The sequence below is a fragment of the Phyllostomus hastatus genome, unplaced genomic scaffold (assembly GCF_019186645.2).
Source record: "Phyllostomus hastatus isolate PE091 unplaced genomic scaffold, TTU_PhHast_1.1 phas_contig_40, whole genome shotgun sequence".
NCBI classification, from domain to species: Eukaryota; Metazoa; Chordata; class Mammalia; order Chiroptera; family Phyllostomidae; genus Phyllostomus; species Phyllostomus hastatus.
In genome coordinates this window covers 50,772,418-50,782,609 of record NW_025333872.1, presented here as the reverse complement: position 1 = coordinate 50,782,609, position 10,192 = coordinate 50,772,418, and the positions used below count along the sequence as shown (strand labels likewise).

The 10,192-nt window shown below is 48.9% G+C and overlaps 1 protein-coding gene across 2 annotated transcripts in view; it reads left to right on the top strand.

Moving 5' to 3' along the window:
- The first annotated feature begins 446 nt into the window (after window positions 1–446).
- The window catches only part of SIM1 (SIM bHLH transcription factor 1), a 70,428-nt gene continuing 60,682 nt past the window's right edge, over window positions 447–10,192 (top strand). Inside the window, exons 1-2 of one of the 2 annotated variants that reach the window (XM_045844172.1) lie at window positions 447–716; window positions 1,409–2,022. In XM_045844172.1, the coding sequence (XP_045700128.1) occupies window positions 1,848–2,022 (175 nt within the window). In that variant the 5' untranslated portion in view covers window positions 447–716; window positions 1,409–1,847. Of the gene's footprint in view, window positions 717–863; window positions 1,003–1,408; window positions 2,023–10,192 lie in introns of those variants that run through there. The other variant, XM_045844173.1, reaches the window with a different exon arrangement.

The window sequence follows — 10,192 nt, the reverse complement described above, 5'->3', positions numbered from 1 at the left end:
CCCACCGCCTGACCTCCGCGGCCTCCGGCGGCAGCCCGCGCGTCTAGCGGTGGCCCCGGCACTGCGGTGCCGGCTCTCCGGGCTGAGTGCTTAGCCACTCGACCCCAGGGAGCGCGGGTCCTGCACACCGCCTGCGAGGCCCGGAAGCCTGGGGCACCCGCGGTTGCAGGACAGCGCAGACTGCGGGGCCCCGGGTTTGCTAGGAGCACCGCGGCCACGCGGGCAGCCAGGCTGGGATCCGCGAGCGGGGACGCGCGGGGAGCCGTGCGAGGCGTGCTCGCGTCGTTCAGCCCGGTTGGCCAATGAGCGCCGGGTCCCTGTGCGCACCGGACCAATCGGAAGCGAGGAGGTGCGTGAGTGGCACTCAGGGAGGGCGGGAGACAGCCAGCCCGGGAGTGAAGTTGAAGCTAAACCCTGTACAGTATAAAGAAGTTACAGGGGGGCGTTTTCGGCTTCCAATTAGGAATTACACTAGCAACTACCCAGGAGGAGGATTCTAAAACTACCTCACCCGTCCCAAGCCTGCATCCCCCTTCTTCTCCCACGCACCCCCCCCCAGTTCATGACCGAGAGAGAAAAGGGAGCCAGGGCGCTCTCTGCTCCTCTCTGCCGGTGGGAAGCGGAGAGGCCCGCGGAGTTGCTTAGTCGGACCTTAGACATGAGTCCAATTACGAGGCGGGCGCCTCCGCACCCGTTGCCGCCAGCGGGGACTGAAGGTAGGTGAAGCGGAAGACGCCCTGCGCCCGCTCAGTGGCACCCAAAACTCTACGGCTGAGGGAGAGAGGCCGGACCGCCTCCCACCGCCACCCCCACCCTAGCCCCGGGTGCCTGCGAGGGGCTGTTGTGAATGTGCCACCTGTTAACCTAGCGCTGCCTTGCCCGGCGTGTTGCCGCCCCTGCTGGGCAAGGAGAACGCTGGGTCGCCTCGGGAGACCCGAGGGACTTGATGTGTAAGTGCCACTTTCTGAGGAGTCCCTGAGACTTAAGATCCAAGTTGGAAAGGTAGCCAAGTTCCAGATCTGCCAAAGCAGGGTTACTGAAAGGCCGCCCCAGAGCTGTAGAGGTTCGGATTTGCGGAAACCTGCTTCCCCAGGACGAGCGCCTGGACCTGGCTCCGGCGCGGGCGCCGGCGGCCGAGGGTCTCCCAAGGCTCTTCAAAATTGTGGTTGTGCTGTTTAGGCAACTTCCCAGGGGGCTGGAATATGTGGCTGACCTGGGTGAGGGAATGCGAACAAGCATTGTTTGCAAGGGGCTCAGTACCTCTGCTGATTTCTCCATATTTTAAAAAAACAAACAAAAACGCCGAGGAAAGCTGAGGCGCGCCGAGGCCCTTTCCGGAATTCGGGCGAGGGCAGGAGTGATTGCGGAGCCGCAGATCTCTTACGCTCTGATGCTGTTGTCTTCACAGTGGCCTGAGAGAGTGTCGTCCGGCTTTCCAGTTCTCTGCACAGGGACTTGGAGCCGTCTCAAATGCCGCGGAAGTGAAGAGCGAACGTCGGGGATTATGTCGATTTTCCGAGCACCGGGGTTCGCAGCGCGGAACAGAGGAAAAGGCTGGCTCCTCGGGGGTCCCGCCGGCATTTGATATCTAGAGACTGCCAGGATTGCCCAGATTGCCCTGGATTAGCAACTTTCCTATATTTGCATCCGTATTTTTAAAGAAAATAGTTTCTGTTCGCCGCGTTGGTCTTTTACCACCACTAATACACCGAAGCAAAGACTTTAGTCTTTTCATGGAAAGTATGCTTTATATTTTTGCGAAATATGATCTCTAAGTGAAAGTTTATTTTGGTTTTGAATGAATCTGTGGAGTTTGTGTTGTAAGAAGAAAGGGGGAACGAGACACAATGAAAGAGAAGTCCAAAAATGCTGCCCGGACTAGGAGGGAGAAGGAAAACAGTGAATTTTATGAACTGGCTAAATTACTGCCTTTGCCCTCGGCTATCACTTCGCAGCTGGACAAAGCATCCATAATCAGACTCACGACCAGCTATCTCAAAATGAGAGTAGTGTTCCCAGAAGGTAAGTGACTTTGCCCAGATGGAATTTCAAAGACAGAAGGGGTAGAGGACGTGCCAGCCAGTGTGTGGACCTATACCGCTGGGAGGAGAAGTACATTCATACTTTCACACACTCTCTGCAAAGGGAAGTTTAGCGTGGCTGCTTGACTGAGGACCTCTCTGAACTTAGAAATCCTGTTGCCTTTTCTTGGCTCTTTCTGCATCCCCATTAATACTTTCTCTTCAGTCCATCAGATATGTTTGGTTGGGAAGCAGCCCAACGCTGCTTTTGTCAACACTTCAGATACTGGGCTCAGTCGAAAGTACTACTAATCCAAACATGACTCTTTTTTTTTATTCTTCTCGTTAGAATTGTATCTGGTGGAAAGCAGGAACACTGCCAAATTCTTATATTTCTGCTATGTATAGATAGACCAGTGCACATGAAGCTAAAGAAACTGGATAATAATTTCTCTGTATGTTTATAATCCTGTAAATGAGGAGAAAGTATATTCATAGACAAGTATGTCCTGAATTTACCCAGTCTCCTGACTGCTGATAGCAGCTTTATTCTGACTCTTTGAGATATTCACAGATTCTGAAACCAACTCTGGGGTATGTGATTTGCAGCTCTGGGTTTGATAGTATCTCTGAGATAATAGGCTAGTCCCTTAAAACATAAGATTGAATTTATTTGGCTAGCCTACTTAGAAAATATCCTCTAGGTGGTAGGTTGGCAAATGAGTCCTGGGAAAATTGTCTTAGAAAGACTAAAAGTTAGAATATCTGAGCTGTTGACACAATTTTAAATGTGTATTTATATTATGAAGATTCTCTGTGTGAGAACAGCATAGCCTTCACAAAACACTCTCCTGTATTAAAAAAAAATTTATACTCACTGTGAAAAAGACACTTCTGCCTTCTCCATTCTTTCCTTTACCGACATTCAAATAGCATGAACAGATCTAAAATATATATTTTAGATATGTTGTTTTTGAGGGAAGGCTTTTGAAAATGCAAAGGGGAAGATACCAAATAAACAAAAATCTAAGAGAAAGAACCCAGTTTGTTTACAAACTAGAACTTCTTATTTGGCCCAGAGAGGTTTATATTATTGTTGCTTTTGGATGTTTAGGGTTTGTTTTCTTCTAAGGAAATAGGGGGAAGGAAATAGTCATTATTTGGGTTGGACTTTCATTTTGCTTGATCTTGACTAAAAGTTACTATCTGAATTATAATCTTGCAAAACATGCCCCCAAATTAGTCAGGGGCACTAAAGGAAAACTTTCAAATTATAGCTCAGTTTTACCTTCAAACTGTCAGTAGTGTTACAGTCATTTTATCTTAAAGCAGTTCTTTGCACAGTCTCATCTGACCCTGGAAACTACAGAGGGAAAGGAATCAAAACCTAAAGTGCCTGAAAAGTTAGAGAGAGAGAGGGGTGGAGGGAAGGAGGAGGACTTCTGTATTAAAAACCGTATTTCCTATTCAAACTCTGCTGAGAATTGTTGGTGGGAAAATTACTGTGATGCTGCACTGCCTTATGTTTAAAAAGGAGATCTCGTTGTCTTTTATACTGTCAGCGCCTACTTTATAAAAATAAAGCTATTGCGAACTCCGCTGGTCGCGCTGTTCCTAACAGGATTATTAGCAGTGATTTGTCAGCCCTTGCGGTCTCAGTGGGCTCCCTTTCTGCGTGATTTCTAGCGGGTCTCGTCAATTATCAGTGCCAACGTCGCTCTCTGTTTGATCAGAAGAAGCATATGGTGCTGCTTGTGGGGCTGCAAGTAATCGTGGGAGGAAGAGGATAGCAGGTCTGCACTCCTGGGTGGGCACAGAGAGGGACCTGGGCTCCGGGGGAGTCGATGGGCCAGGGCGCTCATCTGTGTTGTGCAGACCCTGGACAGGCGGGATGCAGGGAGAGGATCAGGGCTGGGTTTTGTTTTGTTTTTGTTTTTAAGAGAGCAAGCTTTCTTATTTAAATATTAACTCAGCTTATAAATCGCATGATAAATAAATAGTTTTAGCCAACTTCTTGGTATTTTAAAGAGAGCGCTGATGAAGGCTCCCGCTGGAGTCCGGTTGGTGGCCAGCACGGTCCCCTGTGGCTACCTTAACTGATGACTGTGCTTTCTGCAGCGCCCCTCACCTTCCTCCGGAGCCCTGGGCCCTGGGCTCCTCCTCCCCGCTCTCCCTTCAGCGGGTGAGTGTGAGTTTATGGGGAGGAGGGGATGGACGATGTGTGAACTCTGGGCACATCATTTATTTCTCAGGCTACTGTTGAGCTCATAACTCACCCCGCAGCCTGCACACGGTGAGTTAGACAGGGTCATCCGAACAGCTGGCTGCTCGGGATGAGGTTTTAATTTTGAGGAGAACTTCAAAAATTCAAAACTCAAACACATGCCTTAAAAACATTAAACAACAGCAACAAACAGACACCCCAACAGTTTTTAAGGAGTGAAATAATCACAAGCGAAGAACCACACATAACCTGCAGAGGGTGCCAAATTTGGATTCAGCTACGGACTGAAGGCAGGGGTGGACAAGACTGGGTCCATGGCAATGGGGGAAACTGAGTACTTTACATGGAGATGGTCTTTTGTGTGTGATAAAAAATGAAAATAATTTGTTTGAAAATGAAGTTCATTTTTACATACCTTAACACCATCCTAGCACGTAGTAGGTCTTCAATAAGATTTTATTTTAAGGATAGGAGATAGTTGTTTCATAATGGTAAGCCTTCTTTCACATGTAACATGGATTTTGTAAGGTATACAGTCTAAAATAATTATAATTCTGTTGACATAGGCGTAACAATAACTGTATGACTCTGTTGTTTTTGTGCACATATATTTAGCCTATCATACCCTTAATGCCAAAAGGCTTAAATGAACAGAAATCCTTCCATATTTGTATTTGGAAAATGGTTTAAATCCTAAAATATTGTTAACCCCTTTCCAATTGCTGAATACGTCCTTCCCACCAGGGTCTAGTACATTCCTTGTCTGGGGGAAAACTTCAGCTCTTACTTATCTGAATAGATAAAATTGAGCTGTTGAGGGAAAAATTAAAGACAGAAAGAGAGAGAGGAAGAATGGGATATGGATGCCTGGAATTGTTAAGAATAAAACATTAGATTGGAGATTTTACAGTAAAAAAAAACCTCAGGGAATATTACTGCAAAATCATTAAAACTGCATTTCTCCCAACTGGCAATGTATCCTATTCTGAAATGGTCTTGCAAAGAGAAAAAAATTGAGGCATCTAGAAAAGTATCTCTGGTATTATCAAAGACCGAAAGACAGAATAATAAAAGGATGATGTGACCTTATTTGTGTGCAAAATAAGACTAACTCAACTAAACTATATATTTGTAGTCCAGAGATGATACAGTTTTGGCTGGGGGTGTAGTGGCTTACAGAATAAACTTTGAAAGGATCAGACACATTTACAAACCTATAGCCTTTCAGAATCCTGGTAACATCACACTACCATTTCATCCTCAAGATGTCTTGGGAAAATAAAAATAATTACAGAATTGGAATTAGTAACTGTGCAAGATAGTCTGGAAAGACAAGGACAGTTAAACACACCTCCACAGACTCTTTCCATAATATTCACCTCAAGATTGAACTCAAGATTGAAATCCTTAATCACCTTTTCTTTTCTTTTCTTTTTTTTTTTTTTGAGGCAGAGAACTGAAAGAGAAAAAGAGGCCCCATTTCCCACGTGGATGGGTGATTTAAGGCTGTTTTTCTTACTGCTTGGGGAAATGATTGAGCATTAGGTTTCCATGTTTATTTTCTTACATAAGTTTTTCTCATTTAAAAGCCTTTAAGCACAGTTTATGCTCCATGCTGGTTTTCTCTGTTTAATTCCAGTTTTGATGTTGACTTAAAATGTAGAGTGCAGAACTAAACTCCATGCAGGGCATTTGCAAGGCAGATTTATGTGCTAGAAATTGTAGATCAGCTCAATAAAAAAATACTTTTTTTTTCTTTAAATGGAAGATCACTAATAAAAGCAATAACAAAAAAAAACATAAACAGGGTATCATAAGCTATGGCGGGTGCTTTTAAATAGGATGCAATCAGGGTATCTGAAGCTAAAATCAGGACAACTTTCCAGAGAGCAAGTGTGATTTCTAGGGAGTTGCTTTTCAGTTCTGGGTAATCTTGGCAGCTTCGAGCTTCCACACACACAAATGTAGATATAGTCAGGCCTACCGAGTCTTGCCACATATCACTCTCTGTCCGCCCAGGTATTGCTCAAGAGAATGTTTAGACCCAGCTACTATGTTAGGGTTTTTGCTGTCCACTCATTGTCAGTCTCTGATCTACAGAATTTAAATTTTTGTGGAGGTGAGAAGTACCTTCAACTATTTAGCAATGGGTCTGCTAATCAGAAAGGACTAAAGGGGTGCCTGAGAACTGCGGGGCAAACCTGCAGGGAGTCGCTGGACTTCGGTGGCTCGGACAAAACCAGGGACAGCGACCTTGTCTAAGCCTCTGCCTCGCCTCCCGCACAGCAGAAGCAACGAGGAGAAACACGTGTAGCGGCAGGCCGGTTGTGGGCTCTAGAGGTGACCCCATATCTCCCCATGACGCGGCCCGCCTTCATTCCAGTGGCTGCAACCGAGTTTGCTCTGGCTCGAGGCGTCCGTAAGGGACCTTATCTCTGCCTTTCCAGGGTTCGAGGTCGCCTCCGAGCGCCTGCAGCATGCATCGGCTGTCCTCATGCTGTCCGGTCTACTGCCCCAAGGACCCGCCGCCGTCTAAACTTTAAACCGAGATCGCGCCCAAAAGGGCCCTTGCACAGCCGTCGGAGCCCCCTGTGGCTAACCAGAACCTATGGGAGACGCCAGGCCCGCGGGGCAGCCCTGTCGGCCTCACCAGAGGCTGTTGTAAGATGGTGCCCTCTCCCCACCCGGCCACATTAGGAGGCCCAGAGTCCTAGTGACACCATTTGACCCTTTTCAGCCGCCACACAGGGCACCGGTGTTACTCTACGTGCATTTCTGCCCCACGGTTTAGTTAGGACCTGGCTGAACCGCTCCCCTGTCCTTCGTCCCTGCAGTTCGAACTCTTCAGCGGCGGGCTCGGGGCTCAGACAGCCAGCTTGTCCCGCAGGCTGGATCCGGACCGGGAAGCCCGGCAAGAGCGCAGAGAGTCTCCACCTCGGGTTTACACTAGCTTTAGTGGACTCCCCAGGCGTGGGTGTGGATGCCTGAGGCAGACTGGGGGAAGGCAGAGCACACACTGCCACTGCCCAGTGCAGGCAAACACACTGGGGGCCCAGGCTGCTGAGCAGGACCGAGCGTGGCCGGGCGCAAGCCACTGACGCCTTCGGAAGGTCAGCCATACCCTCCAGGTGGCCCTCCAGGGCCATGAGTGGGGCAGGTCCCCGCGCCAGAGGTGGGGCTGGGTGTGCCTAGGTGCGCGAAGCAGCCTCCTTACGAAAAGACGACTCCTGGATTTGCGTCTTGGCTAAGGGCGCCCAATCTCCCTCCCTCTCTTCCAGAGAATCCAGCCACTGAGGCTCCCGGAGCCCTAAGTTTGCTTAGTTGCTGGGCCCAGGGAAATGCTTGAACAGGGAGCACTCTGAACACTCGGGGAGGACGCGTAGGCCGTGGCGAAACCCCAGGTGGCTAAGACAAATACCTCGGGAACCCGAAGTTAGGAGCGCGGTCTCGGAGGGGCTCTTCCTGCCTCAGTTACCAAGCCGCAATCAGATCCGGACAACTCCTCCAGCCTTCGACATATTGCCTAACGGGCATATAACGATTATTGTAGAGATGGAGGTTTTTCGGGAACGACTTAAAGCAGGACACAGTTCTAGTGCGATATCATGTTTGTTTATCAAAAGGGGGAAAAAGGTAGAAGAAACTCTTCTCTTCCCCCTCTTCCTGTCTAGGCGAAGGAGGTGATGATGCCGGGCTTGTTATCTTTATTTTGTCAAGGGTATGAAATTCATTCCGAAGGAAAAGCTCGATCAATTTATTTTTGCTACTTGCAATAACACAGCTGGATGGTGCTTTGAGCTCACACTAGACCGGGGCTCATCATTCATTCGCCAAGAACGGGCCTAAATCGTGCCTGTGGGATTAGGTCAATTTTAGTGGATCTACTTCGCCTCATTTGGTTACTAATTGGTTTCTTGTTTTATAAATCGAAATCTCATTTTCAGGAAATTACAAAACCCGTGCAGTCAGTCCATTGAGGTAATCCTTGGGTCAGGGGGTATTTAAATGGAAATGTCTCCACCGCGCACTGAGGGTAAAGCAACAGTGAAACTTCGCGGGGTTTTCACATGAAATGTGAGCTAGCCCTTTAGATCCATAATAGATACATTCCTTGTAATACTACTTATGTAAATATGATAAACCAGACTTTAGGGGGAGGGGGGAGGGGAGAAGCAAAATTTATCTGCTAAGGTTAATGTAGCATATCTTGGAAATCTTCCAAAATAGATTATGTTTTCCTTTGTCTTCGGCCACTTTAGCTGGGGAAAATCCTTTTGTCTAAAACCCGATTTAGCCATCGCCTCCCTGAGAGAGCTCCTTTTTTTTTTCCTTTGCAAAACCCCGTTCCCTCGGCCTCACCGAATTACAAGAAAATCTTCAGATCTTGTTCCCACTGTAATCCTGCCGCAAAGGGAGCTGGTTTCCTCCTCATTTTAAACAGACAATCAAAGGATTTGCGAATTTTCTGCGGTAGGTCAAGTGCAGAAACGAAATCTCAGCTTACCCTCCCTTGCCATCTGAAATTGGGTGCGGGAGCGCGTCACCGCAGGCAGCAAGAGAGGGGGTCCGGGGAGAGGGGTCTCTGGGTCCACTCCCCGGTTTTGGAAGGCAGAACCCGTGACCTGGTTTCAGAAGGTGTCCTGGGCAGGCTGAAGGGCGAGCTCAGGCCTAGCATTAGATCAGGGAAGCCCGGCAGGTAGATGGGAGCAGCCGGTCCCTTGTAACACATTAACCCGGATTTAACCGAGTGACGGAAGTTTCGACGGACCGGGAACGTAAAGAGAAGGCAACACTCCGTGAAAGCGAAAGGTTCCTTAAAAGGTGGGGGGTGGGGCAGGAGAGGGCGAGGGAGGCCCCTGTTAACCTGCCCGGGCCGGCTGTTTATTAACCTGCGGAGTGGTCTTATTTTCCCCGGTAGGCTCGTACTAATGAGGCCGCAACCTGAGACCACAAAACAGTCGGGGCGGGCGCCGGGAGTTCGGAACCAATACTTAACCCCAGCGCATCTTGCGGGATTTTAAGATGATTCGGGTCGGGAGGCTGATCCCGGGCATGTTCCAGACGCTTTAGGGGACCCTCATAATTTTAGAATAAATACAACTGTTGGTCTCAAGTGCACGCATTGCGCCGTTTGGGGAGCAGCGGAAGACCTGATTCCAGAAGCGGCGCGACCTCGGCCAGCCCTTTGCGGCAGAGTGCCCCAGACCCAGGGTCCCGGCCACCAGGCCCCGGGGTCCCCGTGACGCTTCGGGCTTTCAAGCGTCCGCTGGGCCCAGGGCATCCCAGGCTCTCCCAGCAGGATCCTTTCCCCTTTCCACATTTCAATCTCCCTAGCCAACCCTACCCGCCACTTCTGGGGCGGGGCGGGGGGGGGGGGCGGTATCTGTGAGCGGGAATGAGGAAATGAAGACGTCGTGCCAGAAACCATGGGGGACAGTTAGGCCGAGATGGGAGGAGCGACGAGAAGGTGACAATGCAAGGAACGTGTACAGGCTGTTGTGAAGGTGGCCCTCCGATTTGGTCCAGTAGGACCATAGGGATTAGGGTAGTGGAGTCACTCTGGGAAGGGAAACCGGGGCGGGCTAAACAGGCAGGAGGGGTTGAAGAAAGGGTTCAGAGGAGTCCCAGCGCCGGTGGGGAGCATCAGTGTTTGCAGAGCAGTGGGGAAATCGTTAGATTTATTTAGATGTGCAAACATCCAGAAAGACCCGATTTGAGCTTAAGGGGTGCTCACGGTTGCTTGTTACCAGGGTTTGGATGGTTTGTTCAGGAAGCAAATCCTGGTCAACACATTTAGGAGTCTAACTCCATGTTTTATTCTGAAAGATGTACCCACAACCCCATATTAGAGTGAGAGTATATTTGTCATAATGTACTTCATAGTGATTTGCCATGTACCCCACTAAATCAGTAAATCGTCCCCTCTTTTTTGGTCATGTTAAATCTT